The sequence below is a fragment of the Myiozetetes cayanensis genome, unplaced genomic scaffold, assembly GCF_022539395.1.
Source record: "Myiozetetes cayanensis isolate MyiCay16 unplaced genomic scaffold, myiCay2020 scf48, whole genome shotgun sequence".
In the NCBI taxonomy this organism is placed as follows: domain Eukaryota; kingdom Metazoa; phylum Chordata; class Aves; order Passeriformes; family Tyrannidae; genus Myiozetetes; species Myiozetetes cayanensis.
The window spans coordinates 66,332-89,401 of record NW_026087720.1 but is presented as its reverse complement, the minus strand read 5'-3'; the positions used below and the strand labels follow the sequence as shown (position 1 = coordinate 89,401).

Below are 23,070 nucleotides of genomic sequence, written 5' to 3'. Positions count from 1 at the left end.
AAAACTTCCTATTAGTTTTTGGAGTGTGTTTGGATAAAGCCAAAGGTCATCTTCTTGCTCTGTTATTGTGGGTCCTTTCAATTTGTCTAATTAAAAAACTTACATCTTTTCCATAACTTGTTGGCAGTTCTCAGTTTACCCCTATGGATTCCTCACTCACAGATGGGTTTTGTGGACTCTCTCGTCCCCCTGGAGTTTTAGTCATCCAGTATTCTGTTCTTTATCTTTGTAAAAGTGGTAAATTTTGGGTGGTTTTATCTTTGATGTAAGGAAAGTGTAAGTGAGCCCCTTCCAGCTCCTGTGAACTCCCTCCAGCTCAGCCCCTGCTCCTGTTCTCCACCTGTTTCATGTTTTCATTTTCTGCTCTTTCAGAAGTTGTTACACCTGGTTCTGTTTAACCCTCAATTTAATGTAAATCCTCATTCCTGACTATCGCTGATCTCATCCTGACTTGTTAATTCTGTGCGAATTGCGGGACTGTTTTGGGAGCCTCTGTCAGCTCACATGGCTGGAAGACGGGGGTGGGTGGAAACTTTCCTTTTAAAATGTTGCTGTTTCTCTCTGTCCTTAGGAGTTGTCTGGTCAGAGCAGCACAGAGAACCCCAAAATGGCCTCGGAGGTGAGTTTCGGGCCTGGGGCTGGAAAGAGGGTGGGAGTCAGGAGGATCTGGGAGCTGTGATGAGGAGATGGGCTCACAGCATGGGGGAGCTGGGGAGGAGGAGAAGGGTGTGGAGCAGGTGGCAGAGAAAAGGTTGGGGTGACGTGGGGAGGGTGGTGTGGCTGAGGGGCCCATGGACTGTGGGGGTGTGACTGGGGGGCCTGGGGGCGGTGGTCTTGGTTGGGGGGCCCCATGGGCAGTGGTGATGGGGGTGGAGGGGGCTTGTGGGCAGCATTGTGGCTCTTGCAGGTGGCTCTGCACAGGCCCGGGGGACAGCACAGCCCCGAGCAAAGGTCCTTCCGGGAGAGGCAGAAGTATTTTGAGATCGAAGTGAAGCAACAGCACCTGGACAAGCCTCCTAAGCGTGTGTCCTTGGTGGGGGAGGATGACCTGAAGAAAATGAAAGAGGAGGAAGGTATGTTGGAATCTGTGCACAGAAATTTGGCCTGTTGAGTGATGCCTTTCCCATGGAAATGCAGCACTTCCAGAAGAGAAGCCCATGGGTGGTTATTAAAAGGCCTGGGAATAACTTGAAGTAAGTGAATGTTGAGGAGTTCTGTGGATGGTCCACTGATATTGTGTAGGCTGGTGGAAGTGCTCTGGTGTCAGGGTGTCCTGTGTCACAAACCAGTATGATTTGGATTGGAGGGCCTTAAAGCTCACCCAGTCCCACCCCTGTCGTGGGCAGGGACACCTTCCACTAGCCCAGATTGCTCCAAGCCCCATCCAGCCAGCCCTGGAACACTTCCAGGGATGGGGCAGCCACAGCCTCTCTGGGCAACCTGTGCCAGGGCCTCTCCACCCTCACAGGGAAGGATTCCTTCCCAAAATCCCATCTAACCCTGCCCTCTGGCTGTGGGAAGCCCTTTTCCTGTCACTCCTTGTCCCCATTCCCTCTCCAGCTCTCCTGGAGTCCCTTTAGGCCCTGGAAGGGGCTCTCAGGTCTCCCTGAAGCCTTCTCTTCTCCAGGCTGAACACCCCCAGCTCTCCCAGCCTGGCTCCAGAGCAGAGGGGCTCCAGCCCTCAGAGCATTTCCATGTCCCTCCTCTGGACTAACTTCAGCAGGTCCCTGTCTGCAGTTGGTAAACACTTCAGTAACATGTGATGTGGTGCTGCTGCTCCAGACAATAATTCTGTGCCAGCTGCCCAGATGGGCAGCAGCATGGCACCGTGACACCTACACTGGGTGCAGACTGGCAGCAGAGCTCTTGGAGCTCTCAGTGCTCACCATGCTGCTCTGGGTTTGTAGTAGGAGGTAAATTGCTGCTCTGTTTTTTTATATCACTTCCTCCTGCTTGAGAGTTGTTATAGGAGGTGATGAGGAACAGTGTGAAGTGGAAAAAAGGGCTTTTACTGAATTTTCCAGCCACTCCTCTTCAAATTATACCTGGGCCTAGCATTGCGCTGTCCCAGGTGCAGAACCTGGCATTTACCCATGTTAAATTTCATGCCATTAATGGTTGCTCAATGCTCCAACCTGTCTGGATCCCTCTGCAAGACCTCGTAGCCCTTGAGAGCACCTCTCAGTTTGGCATAATCAGCAAAGTGTTACTGGTGCATTCTGCCCCTGCAGCCAAGTAGAAGTATTAATAAAAACCTTGCCCAGAACTGGCTCCAAGACTGAGCCCTGAGGAACACCCCTGGGGACTGGTCACCTGCAGGACATCTGCCTCAGAGAGCCACCTGCTCTTTGTCTCCTTCTGTCCCTGACCCTCTCATGACCCGATGTTCCCAGGGCCACTGCCCAATGTGTGGGGCCCGTCACCAGGACCCCAGGCCTTGGTTCCTTCAGGAGGCCAGTGGGAAGATGGAGATTCCCAAGACTGTTTTCTCTGGGGAAGGGGCAAAAGAGTCCGTACCCAACGTTCAGTTTGAGGATGGGAACACTGGACATGAGAAGCTGCTGGAAATCTGCCCACAGTGTCCAAGAATGGAAGTTTGGTGGATAAGGAAGGAGGGACTGAGGGAATGGTGTAGAGTTTGTTCCATCTGAAGCATTAGTGGAATGGTGGAGGAACAAAGGTGTCCATTGAGAGGGAATGGACTGAAACCAGCACAGACTTGGAGCGATGGGGAGCTAAAGGCCCTGCCCAGAGGTCGCATCACTGGGGGTTCAGCGAGTGCTCTGTGGTATAAGCTGGCTCCTGTCTTCTTTGGCAGCCCGCAAGCTGCAGCAGCAGCGAGCCCTTCTGTTGGAGGAGGAGGCCGAGGAGGAGGAGGAGGTGAGGCAGGTGCCCGAGGTCGTGCAGTCCAGTGTCATCATCGAGGGTGTCGAGTACAAGGTCGAGAGGCTGAACGGAAGGAGCGTCCAGGCTCCAGCAGCTCGGTAAGACAGGTCTACAGGTAGCTCTGTACCACCTACGTTGTATCAGAGGTGTCCCAGGAATTAAGGAAGAGGATGGGCCAGATTTCTTCTTCAGCACAGAAGGGGGCAACTTTCCAGCTCTGTCTTTTCAGGGGACAGCTCCTTCAACCATGCCAGAGGGTATGAAGCGGTGTTGATTCTTAGAGACAGCTGATTCAAGATAAGCTGAATGCTGAACAAAGTTGAGGGTTTTTTAGGCTTTTGTTTCCCAGTTCTCTGAGTCTTGGCCTCCACATTGTCTTGATGGTACTTTTCTAATTCTTGGGCACAGAACTGAGGAATAAGAAAAGGGTTCTCAAAGGCTCCAGATAAAATAAGGCTGCACTGGAAGGAAGCTGAAGCCGTCCTTATCTCTCTTTGGAGTGTTTGGGAGAGACATTCTCCTCTCCACAAACACTTCCCAGTCACAGTGGCTGAACACATGTACCCTGGCATGTGGAGTCTCATTTCTCTCTATTGTTTCTGCCCAGTCTCAGTTGAGGACCTTCTCACACAATTATGCCCTGAGACTTCCCCCTCCTGTGCTGAGGCAGCTCCAAGGAGGACATCAGCCGTGTGCAGCTCCTTGGCTTTTTGGGAAGTCCCACTTACTCCTGTTTTCATATTGAAATGTGGGAGGCTGAGGAACAGGAAGGCTGGATCCATCAGATGATTTTCAGTTGTTTATTATTTACACTTAAATATGGGGGAGGCAGTGGAAGAGAGTGAATTTGTGTTTCTTGAAATAATTTTTCTCATGTTAGAACAGAAACTGAAATTTAACCAAAATAAACTTGAGAGAAAAAATCAGGGCTGAGTGTCACGATAAACTAAACACCCCCAACTCTCCCAGCCTGGCTCCAGAGCAGAGGGGTTCCAGCTCTTGGAGCAGCTCTGTGGCCCATCTTGTGGAAGAACTTAAAATATATCAAATTAATCTGTAATGAAGGTATGTGCTTCCAAGTTGAATTTCTCTCAGACTCCTCTGTCTGGAATGCCTTTGTGCCACATCTTACAAAGTCAGCTGTGAAGTCCAAGTTCCTGGGACTGAAGGGAGAGATCCAGAGGAAGAGAAAGCCCAACAAATATTTTTATTAAAAAAACTGAGGCAAACATTCTGTGTGTGTCTGTTAGTGGCTGGCTGACCTCCAACTGCAGGAAATGAGCTCTGATGTTAGTGTGGACATTTAGGAGATCCCCATGGGAATGCTCACAGCGATGGTGGAGAAGCTGCTGAGCAAAGCCATGGAGGGCTGTGACTTCACCCTGAACCATTTGTTGCTTTCTGGGGGTGTACCTGTCCCACCCTCTCTAGGTGTGCACCCTGTGGTGCTGCAGCTCACAGGGTTGTTTTCTCCAGGCCTTCAGAGCTCAGCGAGAACAGCAGCTTGCAGAGGAATTCTCTGGAAGAGGGGATCAAACCTGAGCAGGGAACCAACTCCATGTCAGGGTGAGTGGGGCTGCTGGGGCAGCAACTGGATCGTTCTTGCTTTTTAGCAGCCAGAGGCTGCAAGGGAAGGATTTGGTGGAGAGAGGGAAACTGATTGGGACCAATTTCATAGAATCCCAGGATGGGTTGGGTTGGAGAGACCTTCAAGACCGTCTGGTTCCAACCCCCACCATGTAGGGATCGCCAAGGACAGTTGGTCCAAGCCCCATCTAACCTGAAACTCCTTATGAGAAACTCCCCTGTGTCCTCCCAGGGTGATACCCATGGATGTGGCACTGAAGAGGTGATTGGAGTGTCACTCACAGGCAGGTGAGCTGTGTGGACCCCGCCATCCTCCCTCTCACTGCTCCTCTCCCTGCCCAGGCTGAGCCCGTCGTTCCTGGGGGATCCCGGGGCTCCGGTGCGGACAGCCAAGGCCGAGCGGCGGCACCAGGAGCGGCTGCGGATGCAGAGCCCGGAGCTGCTGAGCGGGCAGGAGAAGGAGAAGGAGCTGTCTCCAGCGGAACGCCGGGCTCTGGAGGCCGAGAAACGAGCCATGTGGAGGGCAGCACGGTGAGCCAGAGCCTCCACTGCTCCTGTGCCGGGCTGGAGCACGGAGCGGGAGCTGCTGCATGTCTGGAGCTTACGGGGAATAAAACTAGGGAATACAGGACCCTTCCAAAGGGAGATTATGAAGGATCAGTTCAAGCCATGCAAAGCACCCGCTGAGCTGAGCTGAGCTTGTCTGCTTCCAGGGGGCTCCCAGATTCCCAGAGTGCTTGCACATTCATGGACACAGGGGGGTTCATGACAAACAAGAACACACCCTTGTGTGATGGTGGGTGTGTTCTTTCCCTCAGCACCCAATTCCCACCTCCCGTGTAACCCATGTGCAGTCGTGTTATTGAAGCTGCAAGGTCACATATTCGAAATGAAAAATGGGATTCCACATATCCAGCGGTGCTGGGCTGGAAAACTTGCTGCAGCCAGAACATTAGTAGGATGAGGCCATTTTTAGCCCCGCAAGCTATTCCATCAGCATGAAAGAATGACTAAAAATTCTTCTGGAAGAAGGAAAACTTTCTAGCTCAGAACTTAAGACTTGAAGCTAGTCCAGGCATTTACTGTGTCCTAGAATTCCTTCCAAAGATTAGTCGGGCTGCTCCCATACCTAATGATAGTTTCCTGTAGAAGACATTCAAAGGACAGTCTGAAATGTCTTTTGGGTTTGGACGAGGCTTGAAGAGGAACAGGGCTGCTAGATAAGATACTGGAGGGATCACCGTGAGTTGTGATTCCACTTAGCAGTTCCAGTGTTTGTGCTTAGACATGGGTGATCACAGGGCTGTCCCTGCTGGGGAGGCTCCAGGAATGGACAAATGCCAAGTGGATCCTCAGTCAGAGCTGGACTGCTATTCCAGGGCTTTGAGTGTACAAGCCTCTTTGCGCAAGTTTTCTTTGAGATCGGTTTTCGTAGAATCTCAGGATGGTTTAGGTGGGAAGCGACCTTCAAGACCATCCACTCCCACCCCCTGCCATGAGGCAGGGACACCTTCCACTATCCCAGGTTGCTCCAAGCCCTGTTCAACCTGACCTTGGACACTTCCAGGGATGGGGCAGCCACAGCTTCTCTGGGCAACCTCTACCAGGGCCTCCCCACTCTCACAGGGAAGAATTTCTTCCCAATATCCCATCTATCCCTGCACTCGGTCAGTGGGAAGCCCTTCCCCTTTGTCCTGTCACTCCAGGTCCTTGTTCTCCAGCTCTCTTGGAGCCTCTTTAGGGACTGTCTTGCTCTGCCATATCCTTCCTTATGAGGTTGGAGAGACCACAAAGTCCCTTCTGCTGCAGGTGCTCTGAGAGGGCTGGAATCACACGTCTGTCTCAGGGAAGGCTGTGAGTGTAGAGTAGTGCCAAAAGCAGCTGTCAGTGTGATGCTGTGCCAGCACCACAGTGTCCCCAGGAGCAGACAACCTGCACAGAATCTTTGGACCTAAGAAAAAACTCCACTGTTGTATTTAAGCCAACAAATCAGAAACTGCCTGTCAGGCTTCTCCTGGAAATCCACATCACTGTATTTGGAGAGGGGTAGGGCCTGATTTGCCATCTCTTCCCAATGGGACAGGCAGGAGTTTCACTCCCTTGTGCCTCCATTTTCCAGGCACATTCCTCACATGATGGGGCAGCTTTTGTGAGGTCTGTCAGCTCTGATTCATACCTAAGCATGAATATATACAAGGAATGCTGTAATAGAAGCTTTTTTTTTGAGATGAGTGTCAAAAGGAGAAAGAGGATGTTGCCTGCACAGATCTTTGGAAGCAAAGCAGAGTCCCTGCAGGGACACTGCTCATGTCCCAGATGTGCAGCTCTGGTCTTGGGACTGCTCTTCCAGGAACTTACTGTTGCCAGCAGATAAACCTGAAAAATGCTGGGAGGGGGTAGGATGATTTTAGGACATGATTTGCTCCTAAAACATTACTGTCCATTTGACGTGCTCTTGGGCCAGCTGGAATTTGGCTGGAATTGCTCAGGGCACAGTTCCACATGACACTGTAGGAGAGTTAGTGAGTGTGGAGCACCGTGGGTGCACCTGTGGGTAGGGGAGAGATCCCTCATCCCAAACCTTCAGTCTCTTCTAAGTGTGTTTTGACCATGAAAAAAGAGGCCAGCAAAAGTGGAGCCTTCCAGAGGTGGGAATACCTGGCAAGGACGAGCTGTTTGAGCTGCAAGGTCCAACATTACTGGGTTTAAGTTCTGCAGAACAGGGCCTAAACTCCATTCTACTTCTGATGCTGAGGTGCAGCTTTTTGTGCAGTTCTTGGAGAAGTGCCTGGCTGATGCCTTGGGCAGGAATCAGTCAGTCACTGTAATGTGCTCCTTTTTGTAAGACAAGGAGGGACTGTTCCCTGCTGCCACGGGTCTCCCAGGAGGATCTGGTAGTCTCAGGGTCCCTCTTCCCTAGCTCTGGGGCAGGCACAGCGACATGAGGGCTGGCAGGCTCAGGTCCTGTCTCCAGAGGCCCCTGTGCTGTGGTGGGAGGGGGTTCTGCACAGCCCCACACACAGGCCTCAGCCCCACTAACCCGTGTTCTCTCCAACTGCCGCAGGGTTTGTTCCTCCCTTTCTAATCTCCTGTCTTCTGCTTCTTTCCAGTTATCTACTCTGTGCTGTCAATCATGACCCCATCACTTTGCACCTTCTTGGGCTTTCCCTGTTCTCCCTGTGTCATCAGTGCTCTGCCAGGACGTGTGATGCCCCTCCTTTTCCCCCTGGCATCCCCGTGCTCTTTTGGGATGCACCCAGAGACCCCCATGTTACACACCTGTTGTGGGCACACACAGCCCCTGGCATTGAGTCATGGAATGGTTTGGTTTGGAAAGGACCTTAAAGCTGATCTGGTTCCACCCCTCTGCCATGAGCAGGGTCACCTTCCACTATCCCAGGTTGCTCCAAGCCCTATCCAACATGGCCTTGAACACTTCCAGGGATAGGGCAGCCACAGCTTGTCTGGGCAACCTGTGCCAGGCCTCCCCACCCTCACCAAGAAGATTTTCTTCCTGATATATCATCTGATCTCTTTCAGTGGAGATCCATTCCCCCTTGTCCTGGCACTCCAGGCCTTTGAGCCATGGAGTGAGTGAGGTCCAGAGGCACAGGTACAAGCTGAGGGACAGGTGCCCAGCCATGGCTATGAGCATTTTGGGAGTTTTCCTCCCATACACACACTGGTTTAGGAACTCACTCACCCCTCAGTGACACGTGTCCCAGGGCAAACACCATATGTCACATGCTTAGCCATTTTGTTCCTCTTTTCTATCATCCAACAAAGGTGCCTGGAACAGGTGATCAGGTGCATGTGCAGGTGTACACTGAGAGACCGTCCCATGTGTGGCACACACCCACCCCTGCCCATACGCCTCAGTCTGACACACACACTCTGTGACTGCCTCACAGCCTCTCCCGTGGGTCTGAAGGTGTTCCCAGCCCCCTCCCAGCCCGTGGGGAGGGCAGCTCTGGATATGGGGCCTCTGAGCTGATGCTTCTGGGCACGCTCCCAGATTGCCGCTGGGGGTTCCTGCTGCCTTGACAGTGGCCGAGGTTGAGCAGGATCAGATCTGGAGCCCAGTTTAACCAAGGCTGCCCCTGTGTTAGACCCGTATTTCCCCTCACCAGGGTATGTTCCTGTATCTGTTTCTTTCTTTCCCTGCGCTTGTCCGCTGCGATGTTCATCACCATCATCTCCTCTTCCTCCTCTTCCTTTTCCTCCTCCTCTTCCTTCTCCTCCTCCTCCTCCTCAGATCCTCAGCTCTTGAAGACAGTATTAAACAGTACGAGCAGGATCTGGCCAGGAAGCTGTACCAGTCCCGGCAGTGGGCACCTGCTACCGGGGCCAGGCCAGCTCAGATGTCTAGCCCAGTGCAGAGTCACGCCTCAAGAATCCCTGGGTCAGGAGGCCAATCCAGGTGTGCACAGCCCCCTCCCCACAGCTGCATGCTCCTGTCCGTGTCCCTGTGCCCCAGCTGGGGCCTCCTGGGGCAGAAGGACATGGGAGTGGTCCCTGGTGTCCATTGCCCAGAGAACGAGGGGGGATGCTGGGGCTGTCTGATGGGGAGAAGGGTGCAGACGTCTCTGAGAATCCCAGACTGGTTTGGGTTGGAGGGACCTTAAAGAAAGGTTCACCCCCTGCTATGGGCTGGGACACCTTCCAGCAGACCAGGTTGCTCAGGGTCCCATGCAGCCTGGCCCTTTATGATCTCCTGATGGCTGAGGAGGATTAAGATGCAACACACTGAGCACAGAGGACAGTGAAACCCTGAGAACTGACCCTACTCGTGATCCCTGCAGTTCTGTCCCCAGCTCAGGTCCCTGTCCCATCATGTGGCACCTCTGGGACTGCCTGCAACTTCTCAGTGCATTGATGGGTAGCTTCATGCTCTGTCTGTTTGACACATGGGATAACGTGTGTTTTGGGATGGCAGCCAGCCCAGCTGTCCTGCCCTGCCTCGGGGACCCTCGGGGGCTTCATCCCGCCCATCTGCACTCAGCCCGTGGGCTCGGGCCGGCCACTGGGTGCAGATGGCGTGTGGTCCCTCACCAAGGGGGCAATGGCTGACATTTTTTTCTCACCCCCTCATTCCTGAGGCAGGATGAAATCACTGGAACAGGATGCTCTGAAAGCCCAAATGGTTATTGCCAAGTCCAAGGAAGGGAAGAAACGCAGCACACTGGAGCAGCTGGCAGAGTCACCATCACCCGCTCCGACGCCGTCCCCAACACCGCTGGAAGGTACTGTACAGCTGCCAGTGCCTCCAAAGGACACAGGCAGTGCTCCTTGAGCTTAACCTGCTCAGAAGCAGAGCTGCAGGAAGCAGTTCCTTCCTTCAGCTTGGTTGGAAGGTGCTTGGGGGCATGTGACATCTCTCAGCATAGGGAATGGGCCTGAGCTATAGAACATATGAGAGCACCTGAGGCAGAGGTGAGGTTCCAGGGAAAGCCAGCATCCTGACTTTCTGAATAAGCAGGGAAGAGGTGTTTGTTGGGAAGGCAGAAGGCAGGGCCTGCCCTGAGTGTGATCTCACCACACTGAAATGCTGCTGAGTGGAAGGAGCAGGCTTGGCCGGGGAGGGGAAGGATATTCACACAGCTGGTCACTAACTGTGCTTTTCTGTCACCCCTTGCAGATTGCAGCCCCAGGAACGTCACTTCCCCAGGAAGGCTGGTATGACGTCCTTCTGCTTGCTTTTGTCACCTCACCTTACCTAGATCCTGGGATTTCCTGGTTACTCGGCTGGGTGTGGGCTGTGCTTTGGGCTGTGGGTCCCAATCAGTCCTTGAGCCAGGCCTGGCTGCATGGTCCAGGGAATGCTGAGGAGGGTGGTGGGTGGAGCTGTACTCCTGGCTAGAGGCACCACCTTTATTGCAGCTCCCATGTAACATCTGTGCTTTTTTTTCCCATTTTATTATGTCATCTGTTCTTTGGTTCTTCATGTCCATGTTCAGAAAGCTTTTCACCATAGTCAGGAAGCCTTTCCTCGTGCTCAGAAAGCCCTTTCTTGGTTTCAGAAAGCCTTTCACCACAATCAGAAAGTTTTCCCTGGGTTCAGAAGGCCTTTCCCCATGTTCAGAACTACTTTTCCTGGGTTCAGAAAGCCTTTCACTTTAAGGGACTTTGCCCCATGTTTCCTCAACAGCATAAAACAGACCTTACAGACCTTCAGCTGCAATCAGCATTTTCCTTTTCCTAACCCTTTGTAAATGCCAGGGGACATTGTTGTACAGAACTGTCAGAATTGGTGAGACAGACCAAGGGAAGCGTGGGAGCAGCTGCACAGAGGGGACCTGGTCCTGTCAGGTCACACCATAATCTAGACCAGGATTGGAATCCTGACTGCTCCCCCTGTCAGTTCTGCCGTGAATTTCCCAATGAAAATAGGTTTCCTACCTGACTAGATGTGCATGAGCATTTCACTGCACATGATGTTTCTCCTCTGTGACTTGGAACCCCCCACCCTGACATGAGAACAGCTCCAAAGGCAGTGTCCCAGGGATGCCCCATGTTCCAGACTCTACCCCAGCACTCCTGGCTCTCCCCAAGGATGTCCTCCTGCTTCTGCTCTCCCCAAGGATGTCCTCCTGCTTCTGCTGTGATCTCTGCATAGACTGCTCAGTTTGCTGCTACTTCTCCCTCCATTTCTCTCCCCTTACTTTCTTCTCTGTTTCTTCCCTTCTGCTGTCCCTTCTAGTCCATGTCTGAAAAGAAGTTTGACTACCGGGAATTTGCTGCTATTCCTTCCTCCAAACCTGTTTACGAAATCCAGGTATAAACTGCATGCTGAGCCACCTTTAGATTGGTTAGGGATAGGTTTGAAGGAAGAGTTGAGGCTGAGGGCTTTGGGGAAACCCTTTGCAGAGGCCTTGCCTGTGTGGGGGCAGTGACACCACCCTTGATGAAACCTGAGGGTTTATTGGAGGCTTCAGACAAGTGGAATTGGGAAAAAGTTGGTCTAGATGGTTTTAAAATGAATGACAAAAGCTTTGCAGTTATAAAGCAGCTGCATCTTCACCTGAATGGGTCCCGAAATATTTTTAAGTGAAAGGTGAAAACTAAAAGGGAAGGAAAAGCTATAAAATTATTGCCACCAGAAGGCAAATTGGAGCAGATGTGAACTTCCAGGTGGGTGTGTCTGGCATCCTGCCCAGGAAGCAGCAGGGTGTCAGTTCTCATGTTCTGCTGTTGGTGAGCTGTGGAGGAAACACCCAGTTCCAAGGGTGAGCACCATGGCGAGGTGCTTCTCCTTCCTAAAATAAGCTCATTTAAGCTGCTTTGTCACGGAATCCCAGCTGGAACTACTCATCCAGTGCTGGAAGCTATAACTGCCTGTGTCAGTCAGTCACTGATGGCATTTGTGACACCTGATCTGAGCAGATATCCTGTGTCTAAATGTTTTTAGGTGTTTTTTTAGCTTCATATAAAGACAGTGAAGCAGATACCTGTGTGTGGAGAGCCAGCAAGCACTGCCACTTGGGCTTCAGCTTGCTGTGGGGCACAAAGATTGTTGTTCCAAAGCCAGGCTGGCTCCAGCAGAGCTGTGATTAGAGAATTCTCAGTCAGTTTTACATGATTTGATGTCTATTCTTCGCTGACACTTCTCCCTGGTGGTATTGCTCAGCCCTTGGAAGTCACTCATCTTTTTCTCAGAGTTCCTTCCTTTGGGATGTGACCTTCTCCAGGTTCTGTAGCAGGCAAGTTGGAGGACTGGCTGCTCGAGCCCTGTGGCAGCTCCAGACCACATGAATTACCCCAAGTGCAACAGTGGGTCTTCATAGAGCTGAGAAGGTGCCTCCAAAGGAGGCTGCACCTCCAAATCCTCAGACAGTGCCTGTGGGCCTCTCAGCAGTGCAGGAGTTCGTAGAATCCCAGAATGTTTGGGGTTTGGGGGGACTTTAAAGTTCCTCTCATTCCACACCCCTGTCATGGGCAGGGACACCTTCCATTAGACAAGGTTGCTCCAAGCCCCATCCAACCTGGCCTTGAACACTTCTGAGGCAGCCACAGCTTCTCTGGGCAACCTGTGCCAGGGCCTCTCCACCCTCACAGGGAAGGATTTCTCCCTAATATCCAATATAAATCTCCCCTCTTTCAGCTTAAAGCCTTTTTGTCCATTCTTTACGCTTTCTGTCTTTTGTGTCACTCCCTCTTCTCTCTACACACAGGTCAGGCAGCAGGTGCTTGACCTGGGCACGAGGGGCTCGTTTGGAATCAGGAGCCTTCTCTGAGGGCCATGCCCCAGCTTTGGCAGCACCAGCACCTCTGAGGGCAGCAGGTTCTCCATAGGGTGTTGGAAGGCTGGAGGTGGGGAATTACCTGGCACAAGTGTTACAGGGGTGGGTGGTCACATTTGCCGTTCTCTTCCAGTCGCCTGATGCAGCTGATGACCTCAGATACGTCGACGACCGAAATAATTCAGGTAAGCCCATGGCCAAAGGAGTTGTCTTTGTACTACTTGCTCCCCACCATGGTTCTAGAGGGTTCTCCTTTGCTTGTGGAACCACCCAGAAGACTTCACCTTCTGCTGCTTGACACAATGTCCTGTTTTGTCTGTTCTAGAATGAAAAGTCCACACTCACCACATTCATTTTGGGTAGGATATTTGCATTGTGCTTTAGTGAAGACTAATTTGCCCAGCGTGATGTTTAATAAGCATGCCTGGTTTTCTCCAGATTTGTGTCCTGGAGTAGAGTGGTAGTAGGATGGAGCAGGGAAGTTTTGGCCTCTGTCACCTGCTGGAGGTGAATGATGTCTCTCGTTCAGGGCTGCCTTGTGCCCCTTCTGCTGGAGAGGGAATCATGGAGGTAAATCCATCCTGGTGCAGACTTGGAGCTCTTGCTGCTCCAGTACCTTGATGGCTTGTGCGTCTGTGGGCATAATCACCTCAATCAGCAGGACTTAAAAGCTCTGCAGCTGTATCTCCAGGCTGTCCAGCTAGGGTGTGTCTGTCTGTCCCCAGCCGTAATGCAGAGGTCAGACTACCCCCGGTTCATTCCACTGCCTGTAGCAGCCCTGTGGAGCTCAGCAGAGCCCACCTGCTCTGTAGGAGCACTTCTGTTTCTCCAAAAGTTGGTGCTGGTTTGCTTCTACCTGTTCTGCAGATTTTCCCCCTTTATTTGACACAGGAAACAGTTTCTTGTATCTTGACAAATCCTTCTGAGTACAGGCTGCACCCTGTAGACAGCTGGGCTGCTTCCAGAAGAAGGTTCTGCTGCAGGACTTAACAAATCATACTTTCCTGAGAACAGCAGCTGTTCTTCATCCCTCAGACTCATCCTCTCAGCGCTGGATTATTCTCTTGAGGTCATCCATTCAGTCAGTGCAGGGAACTGGGAGCTCATGGTAGATCTGGGAAATACCAGCCATTGCTCAGGGCCTTCAGACCTCACTGTTGCCTGACACTGCTCTGTTGGGCCCTCAGATGGGATAAAAGCCAGGAAAAAAAGAGTGTGGTGCTCATTGAGAGTTTCTTAACCTGGTCCTTAGTCCTTAAGTAATCTTTAAGTCACCTGTGATATGTGTGAGGCACCAAACAAATGCAAGTTTTCCCAAATCAGCTGTCAAGGATGGCAGGTGAGGATGCAAGTAAACTCTTTTGGGATGGGACAAAGCTCTCCTGTTTTTTATAGATCCCCCCACCCCACCTCACTCTTTTAGGCAGTGCAACATCCCAGCCAACATAATCAGAATTGTTCTTGATCATGGAATTATGGCTTTTTGACTCATAGCAATTCTTAAACTTTGTGTTAGCAAACCATTGTAGCAGGAACTCTGAGGATATCCAACTGCAGGAAAGCGTTGGCATCTCAATCCTCCCAGCACACTCTTGTCCATGCAGAAACAGTTCCCTCCATTCTGGGTCCGACTTTATGGTCATTGTCTCTTAAATGTATTTTAAAACCTTTATTTCAAGGTTTCAGTGGGGCCATGGAGTTAGTGAACTGCAGAACAGCATTTTTAGGGTGGAACCATGCAACGTGCTCGTGTTACGACATAACTTTTCCAGATCACCTGGAGCCAGAGTCTTTTGCTTCCCAGTCCTGTAACTGCCAGGTTCCAGAAATCTCCCTGATAACTGTGTCTTGCACCTGTTACTGGAAACCTGCTTATGGGATGCGAGAAGCTGCTTTTATCCCCGTGGTCTTTGTCCACTCAGGCTGTCTGGTATCTGCAGCAGCTCCCATGGGAACTGTGCCTCATCATCCTACCTGGCCTGTTTGCTGCTGGATAATGAGCTTTGGCAGCTCATACCCACAGGGAAACCAAAAGTGTTCTCTCTGCCCCCTTGTGTCTTTCATTTATTCCCATCCAGACTTTTTAGCCACATCCCTACTCCAAAGACTTGCATCCATGCTTTTCTTCTCCAGACTTCCATTTCACAGATTCTTTCCCACCAAAATGCCAACATTTCACAAAACTGGAATCTCTGGATTCATACCAGTAGCAATGCCTGTGTTCTCCTTCAGTATTTCCTTGTTTCTCTCAGGGTGGGAAGCATGTAAGGGAGGTTTGTACTGGTCCATGACACACCAGGATCCTGTTTGACTGGAAGTTGGCTCTTAGGGTAAGACCAGAAGAAACAGAGAAAATGAGCTTGCATAGATGGATAGTCATGATTTTCTGGAATCACTTATTGCATAGGCATGTCTTAAGCCAGGTGTTGTGTCTGGATCAGCAGTGGAACGAGCCTCTATAAAAACTGTCCAGATATTGTTTACCTTTCATGATACTTCGTTCCATAATGAGGCATTTTGTTTATTTTAATCATTTCTTAATAATTCCCTCAGACCTTCTGGGAAGCAGTGAGTGACTGTGTCTCACTTGCTCTGTCTGTGCCAGTCATGTCAACCAGTATCACAGCAGTTCCCTTCTTTTCAGGCTGAGGAATCCCGTTCCTCTTAGTGAGAGTCGTTCGCACACCCATCTGGACCTTTTTTATTTCGTCTGTTTCTAAGGTAGAGGAGGAGAACTGGGGCTGCCTGCAGTGCTCAGACATAGCTGTGCGGTTTGTGCAGGACGAGAGAGCATTCTAAATTGTGTTCTCCCACCTTTTCCAATACCTGGACCTGAGAAGTGAAATGGGGGGATTGCTGTGAAATTGCCAGTGTCTACAGAAAGCTCTCCCAGTGCCTACAGAACCATCATCTCATTTAAGGATGGTGCAGGTTTTTTATGCAGTCAGGATTCTGTTCCTTTTATTGAGTTTACACATCATTTACATAAGTAAAACTGAACTTACTGAGTCAGCACAGGGCTCTGCCTGATTCTGTAGCTGATCCAGGGTCCAATGGGAGCCACTGGGAATGCCAGAAAAGGACATAAAAGAAGAAAAGCAGGAAGTGGTTCTTTCCAGACCTGCTCCAGGCTGCAGTGATCAGTGGGTTTGCATTTTCTAAGCCAGGGGCTTTGACTTTAGAGTTCTTTCTTTCCTGAATCTATTCACATTTGCAGTAAATTTCCCCTTCCACATCATTTCCCCCTGAACTCTATGGATCCTGATGCACTTGTTATAGCTGAGCTTCATTTGACTCCCTGATAGAGCTTGGTGGCATCAGAAGTTCCTCCCAGCACAGCCTTCATCACTCCTCCTCCTCCTCTTCATTAGTTGCCAGATACTCACCCTGGTAGGGTCCTGGCTGCTGGGTGTTGTGGTGTCAGGTAGCACCTTCCTGCCCTTTTCCTATGGTTTCACCACTGATTTGCCCACCAAAGCTGCCCCATGGAAGCTTGTTTTCAGTAGAGCTTTGCTTGGGGAACAATCCAAGGGTTTTTAAAGCTCAGTGTGCTGCGTGGGGATCACTAAACCTGCATGTTTGGGGGTTCTTTTGGCCAATTCCAGCCTTAGGGGTTCTGAAAGAACTGACTTCCCTCTAAGCCACAGGATTTTCTTCTCCACCCACCACCCACCCACCCAGGCTGGATTTTTCCTGCATGTGCCCATGACTTCCTTTTATATCTGTTTGTCTTGTCTGGGAATCAGTCACCTGCTTCCCAACCCCAGGGTTCTGTCAAGGGGTTGGACAGGCTGGGAGAGCTGAGAGTGTTCACCATGGAGAAGAGAAGGCTCTGAGGAGACCTTAGAGCTTCTTCCAGTGACTAAAGGGGATCCAAGAGAGCTGGAGAGGGACTTTGGACATGGGCCTGGAGAGCCAGGGAAGGGGAAGGGCTTCCCACTGATTGGCCTGGCTCTGGAGCAGAGGGTGGGACACTGGGCAGAGCTCAGCAGACTGAGCCTTTTATCTGACAAATCTTCATTGATTTCTCTATTTGAGGTTCTCTGGTACATCCAGGCTTTAGAGAAGCTTCCCAGGAGCTCATTTGCACTTGAAGCTCATGGATTGCCTATGCCCTGCTGGGTTGTCCCTCCAGCAGATACTGGGGTGGTTAAAGTCCCCCATGAGGCCAGGGCTTGTTAATATGAGGCTGCTCCCATCTGTCTATGGAGACCTCATCCATTCAGTCTTCCTGGTCAGGAATGTCACCTGTTCCTTCAATCCTGACTCATGAGCTCTGGTTGGCTTTTCACCCCTCACCAGGTGCAGTTCCAGCATCCAGCTGGGCACTGACACAGAGTGTGACCCCCCCCACACCTCATCTCCCCTGCCTGTCTGTCCCTAAGAGCCTCCAGTGCTCCAGTCACAGGAACCATCCCACCACATCTCTGTGACGCCAGTAAGTTTAAAGCCCTCCTGACCATCTGGGCCAGTCTGTGACTGAAGATGCTACTCCCCCTCACTGACAGAGGGACTCCCTCATGCCCTGCAGACCTGGGTCAGGGCGGCTCTGTGGTCTGTAGAGCAGAAGCCTTTCAGGACACTCCATTTTTCCTAAGGCTTGGCTCTTCCAGTCATGTTCAGTGAACGGCGGGTGTTGGAGCCTGGTGTCTTCTTACTCATGGGACTTCCTTCCCAGGATCCACAGTGGTCACTACATGACCTACAGGTCACCAGAAAGTTCTGGGCACAAGGTTGCTGTGAGTCACTGAGACTTCTAGCACCTGGAAATACATTGGAACATTCCCTGGAAGTGCCCAAGGCCAGGTTGAATGGGGTGTGGAGCAGCCTGGGCTAGTGGAAGGTGTCCCTGCCCATGGCAGTGGGTGGAATGAGATGAGCTTTAAGGTTCCTTCCCACCCAAACCAGTTTGTGATCCTGTGATACCCTAAACATCTGCATTAACTGTGCCAGTTGAGTGCTGACAGAACCACGGGGTGGTCTGGTTGGGAAAGGACTTGACAAATCACCCAGTCCCACGCCCTGCCCTGAGCAGGGACACCTTGCACTATCCCAGGTTTCTCCAAGCCCTGTCCAACCTGGCCTGGAACACTTCCAGGGATGGGGCAGCTTTTTTGGGCAACCTGTGCCAGGGCCTCCCCATGCTCACAGGGAAGGATTCCTTCCCAGTCAGTATCTTATCTAATTTAACCCAGTGCTTTCTCTTCAAACCTAAACATCTCTTGTCCTTGCAGTTCCCCGGGAGCAGGATGGGCAGCCAGAGGAAGAGGACACGTTAGGACCACAGGATCCATCAGCACCAACTCCCTCAGCCCTGGAGGACATGGCCCTGTACAGCAGCAAGCGCAAGCTCCGACACAGCCGGCGCAGTTTGGAGACCGCTGTCCCCACGTAGGTGACCCGACACACCTGGGCGATGGACGAGCCCGGCACAGCCCTTCTGAGCTTCCTGTGCTCCAGGGACAGCACCGGGCTGCCACCCTGCCACCTCCAGGCTCTGGATGGGACCTGAACACCCTGGGAGCTCTGCGGCCAACTGACTCCTCCGAGGCTGTGAACCACCCTCGTTTCTCACCCAACAGTGCACTGGGGCACGTCCCGAAAATGGGACAACACTGGACTGACTGCTGGCAGATGGAGAGGAGGAGTGGGCAGGACAGTGGGCAGCTCGTTAGCCTGTATATATTGTGTGTGGGGAAGGGTAGGACAGGGAGAACGTAGGAGTGTGAGTGTGTTGGGCTCCAGCTGTTACTGCCTCAACTTGGTTTTTGTAGGGGTTAAAAGAGCTTTTCCTCTGGTGGGAATCGGGAGGGAGGTCCAGCCTGCCTTTACTCCTATTTAATTTTCAGTCTTTTGCCAAAAAGCATCTCCTCCCACCTCCTGCACTGTGTCACCTCACTTCCCTTTGGGAGTGTGTGGGAATGGGAAGCTTGGAGGCAAAAAAAAAAGGTAATAAAAAGGAAAAAAAACCTGCAGAATTCCAGCAAAGTGCCTCCCTCTGCCACTGACACTGTGCTCAAGGAACATGCCAGAGCCTGGGCCAGCTCTGTGCCACCTGCCTCTGTCCTGGTGGGACACTGCTCCTGCTGGAACTCTGTGCAGTCCTAGGGACAGGACCTTCCCTGGATGGACACGTCGCTGTGTGTGACGTGGTGTGAGCAGCTCCACGAGCACACACGTGTCAGAGGAGGCCAGGCTCTGTCTTCTTTAGCACTGGGGCTGAACTGGTGGACTGGGGCAGGAATGGGACGGAACCGACAGCTGTAGCAGGGGTGTAGGGTGTGTGTGACAGCAATGGGGAGCAGGATAGTTGAGGTAGGACACAGTGGCAGAGGTGGGAGGTGTGACTGCAGTACCTTAGTGGGTAGGATTCAGAAACTCGGAATGGGTAGGATGTGGCGTTGCTGGGGTCAGATTGAGAATTACAGGGTCTTACAGGTAGGAATACTGGTGGGGAGTCCACAGTGTCCATGGCTGGCTGTGAGGTGGAGTAGGGTGTCACGGGATGCCTGACATGGGGCTGGCAGGGAGCATTGGGAGCACCACGGAGCAGGACGGGGCTGGCCTGTGCCTTGCAATAACTACACAATTCCACTTTGCCAGCTCGTTGGCTTCAGGCCCCTTTCCGTGGAGAACAGGGACAATGAATGTTTGCCCAAACAAGAGGGGAAAAGGAAAATGAAAAATGAGCAGGGGTGTGAGTCCTGGGTGTGAGTTCTGGTTTCCACATGTGGAACAAGGGCTGCAAGCAGGTTCTGTATCACGTGAGCTCTGCAGATGTGGAGGTCACAGCTGCTGCTCCCAGCTCTGCCATCAACCTCTGCTGCCACTACTTAGGGGAAACAGCCCCCCTTTTATTTTTTATTTTTATTTCACTGCCTCTAACTGGGAGGAAGGTCTGAGCTCGGCCTGATCCCGTTCCCCGTCCATTGGTGCTTTCTGATTCCCCAGCAAGACCAGGGTTGCACCTTGAGCCTCACAGTGGCTGGGCAGCGACAGGCACATCTGCTTGTACATTTGCTGAAGGAAAGAAATGGATGCAGTTTTCTGGGTGCAGTTTTTTGTTGAGCCTCTCCCTTCATGCCAAAATCCAGTGGATCATTTTAACTGGCCCTGTATGCTTTGATTTTACAGATCTGTGAAGGGGGAACTCTGATAATCTCTCATTGCAGCCGGGGCTGCTTCCATCATCAGCAATTTGAGCTTTTCCTTTTTAAATCTAATTTTAGCATTTGCTTTTTAACAACAGCAGTTTTGGAAACAGTCCTGGCTGGGTTTTGGTGACTAACTTGTGATTCTTCTCTCCTTTCCCTGTGCGGTACCTGGTGCCAGGCTCTGGGTTCTTTCCCGTTCTCTTCTGAGAGACTCTGAGGGAAAATTAGCGCATCAAGACTGTAACTAGTGAAATTTGTACAACCAAAGAAATCTATTTTGTGGTTCAAGGATAATAAAGTTTACTTTACATTTTAGAGCCTTTAGTCACTGTGGTTTGCTCTGTGTGAAGTCTGCAATTTCGGTACCAACACTTTGTTGGTGCAGAGATGCTTCTGATTTTCCTGCTTTGGGGATCAGAAATTAATGCTCACTCAAATCAAAGCCAGTAGTGAGAATATCAAAATTCAGAGATGGGAAAAAATCCAATATGAAACACAGGGATACCAGCAAGATCTTCAGCCTCTTGGCATTCCTCACTTGACTCTGTTTAAAAAAACCTGAAACACTATTTTGTTTACATTATTAAGTTTTTAAAAATATAGTTTGACTGGTAAAAACTGACCTTGTTTCCTGTAGCCCAAACAGGTTTTCCTTGGTCTGGCTTAGTGGATGGGCACCATGCTGTGCCAGCCCAAGGAAAGAGGTGCTACCTCAGCAGGGAGAGGGTGGAATTCCTTTTCCTAGAACCAGGGTAGTGCCAGACCTCAGCCTCATTCTCCCACCTGTGCCACAGGTACAGCTGGAGAAGGGACCTTGGCTACACCCTGTGGTACCTCAGGAACAGCCTTGTCCTAGGTCAGCATGGGGGTTTCAGGATCTGAAGTGGAGCCTCACACAGGCTCAATGCACAGGTCCTTTCCCGGGTTTTATGTCTGTTTTCTCCATATTTAGTTTCCTTGGGTCAAATTTACTACCAGGTTTATCTCCTTGTGCATATAATTTATTGGCCACAACTGAACCCTGAGTAGCACATGGGCAGTAGCTACCCCATCAGACAAAGGTAAACACAGGAGTATCATCAGTCGAGATAACTTTTTTAGGGTTTTTATTTAGAGAGATTTATTTAGGAATTATTCATGGAGGGTTGGAACTAGATGGTCTTTAAGGTCCCTTCCAACGCCAACCATGCAATGATTCTATGACTTTGCTATAAATAGGAATAGAAATAACACAGTTAAATATATAGGGAGAATGCAAAGATCTTCAAGGTTGCACAGAGACAGAGCACAACTGGCTGGGTGGAAGGTTTTCAGGAAAGACCCTTACAGCTGAATGTCTTGTGTAGCAGCAGTGACTCACAGACATGTTCTGGGAGTTAGAGGGAAAGGGAATGTCTTACCAGGACACAGCTCTAGGTGTGAACCTGCATAGCCTGCCCCTCAGGTCCTGCTAAATGCAAGTTTTCTTGGTTTCAGGAGTCAATCCCATCTGGTATTGGTGCACAAGGTGAAGGATTGCTGTGTTCCTTCCCTGCATCTCCCTCTATATATAACAGCAGGCAGGTGTCTCGAATACCAATAGGATTCTCTTCAAGGACTGACTGCTGAGAGAGAAGGGGCTGTCATGGAAGCTGCAAACCACAAATTTCCCTGTGTTGTAGTCAGCTCTGTGAAACCTATCCCTTGGAATACCTGGGATAACCGGAGAGTGGAGAACACCGGTTTCCAGCCTTGTTCACCTGCCACCAGCTGCTTCTGGAGACAAATGGCTGGAGGAGATGAAGCTGTGCTTGTAATTCAGTGCCACTTCTGCTGCTGGTACATTTGGTTTTGGTTGAGTCTGCTTACAGTCACCATTAGTGGCACCACGAAAGACCCCAAAGCCAGAGTAGTGCGGGATCCCCCCCCCATGCCGCAGCCATCACCACGGGAGTTCTGTTTGCCCATCTTATTAGGGCCCTGGGCAAAGCCACCTCACTGGCCTCCAGGTCCATGTGTCCTACTGAATCATGTCTTGACAACACAGGAAAGAGCTTGTCCAGATGGGAACAGCCCATGGCTGACTGCACCTGGACACAGAGCAGGTATTGTCCTCCTATGAAAAATGAACCACACACCTAAACCAAAGCTAAAGCCTATTCCAAAGTCTGTACCAGCCCCCAGAGAGCCTTCCTGACTTAATGGAGACCCATAACTCCCTGTGAGACATCCCACAGCCCTTTCTCTAAGGACAAATATCCCCTCCCCACCATAAAGGGCTGATTCTTCGTTTTCTCCAGCCAGAAACCACCTGCCCCCACCCCAACCTCATTCCCTCCCTCCTTTGAGTTTTCCTCTGCTTTTCCTTTTACCCTATGGAGTGACCAAGGCACAAGCTGATTTCACACCTAGCATCAAAGGGAGTAATTAAAGTGTTACTGAAATCAGCCTATTTCACTCTGAAGTGAAAGCAGGCTACAAATAAGTGCTCAGATAATTGGCATCTATATCTTACCTGAGGCAGCACCACAACACATCGGACTGCAACTGCAACAATACTGGAGGATGGAGCCTCCCAATGGTGCCTGTTTCCCACGGGAATGTGTAATCTTACCTCAAATTTCATATGTATAAGAAATCAATAATAGAACAATTACACCTATAAATGAGAGACCTTTCCCCCCACCTCTCCTCCCATGGCACACAAAGAGTTTCCCTTAACAGGGCTGCTGGGAAGGCAGGCTCATGGAGATTCCTTTTCTGGCCATCCCAGTGGTCTTCTCTATATCAGTAATACTGTGACATCTCCTCACCATATACAGATAAAATGACTCCAAACTCACTGTTCATTCCACGGATTTTGTCTCCAGCATCTCCAGCAGCATGTCATTCCTGTTCTGATCACATCTCTCTATGCAGAAACTAGAATTCCATAATCCATACAAAACAGCTGCAATGAAGGTAAATTTGGAGCTCTATTGCAACCCCATATTGCACTCCTGCTCTGGCAGCTGCACCTAAGTATGAACTGACATTTACTGTAACTTCACTATTCCCCCCCCCCTCCTCCCCTGGCCTTTAATTACCCCTTTGGTCCCAGTTTTGCTCATTCATACCTAAATCTGGTCCTTCCAGTTGGGTTTCCTGATCACCTGCCTTTCCACGGTGTCGCACCGATATGGTGACCTGAGAACTTTTGTCCTATTCTGCCCACAAGGTCCCTG

The 23,070-nt window shown here is 50.9% G+C and overlaps 1 protein-coding gene across 25 annotated transcripts in view; it reads left to right on the top strand.

Annotated features, from left to right (window-relative positions):
* Nucleotides 1-20,182, top strand: part of SCRIB (scribble planar cell polarity protein) — a 99,541-nt gene extending 79,359 nt beyond the window's left edge. For 21 of the 25 annotated variants that reach the window (XM_050331135.1, XM_050331115.1, XM_050331128.1 and 18 more), the window contains 11 exons: nucleotides 572-619; nucleotides 908-1,073; nucleotides 2,819-2,984; nucleotides 4,363-4,452; nucleotides 4,816-5,004; nucleotides 8,729-8,893; nucleotides 9,577-9,716; nucleotides 10,112-10,149; nucleotides 11,174-11,248; nucleotides 12,847-12,898; nucleotides 17,948-20,182. In XM_050331135.1, coding sequence (XP_050187092.1) covers nucleotides 572-619; nucleotides 908-1,073; nucleotides 2,819-2,984; nucleotides 4,363-4,452; nucleotides 4,816-5,004; nucleotides 8,729-8,893; nucleotides 9,577-9,716; nucleotides 10,112-10,149; nucleotides 11,174-11,248; nucleotides 12,847-12,898; nucleotides 17,948-18,108 — 1,290 coding nt within the window. In that variant the 3' untranslated portion in view covers nucleotides 18,109-20,182. The remainder of the gene's footprint in view (nucleotides 1-571; nucleotides 620-907; nucleotides 1,074-2,818; nucleotides 2,985-4,362; nucleotides 4,453-4,815; nucleotides 5,005-8,728; nucleotides 8,894-9,576; nucleotides 9,717-10,111; nucleotides 10,150-11,173; nucleotides 11,249-12,846; nucleotides 12,899-17,947) is intronic. The other 4 variants (XM_050331136.1, XM_050331129.1, XM_050331117.1 and 1 more) reach the window with 3 other exon arrangements.
* Nucleotides 20,183-23,070: the final 2,888 nt, after the last annotated feature.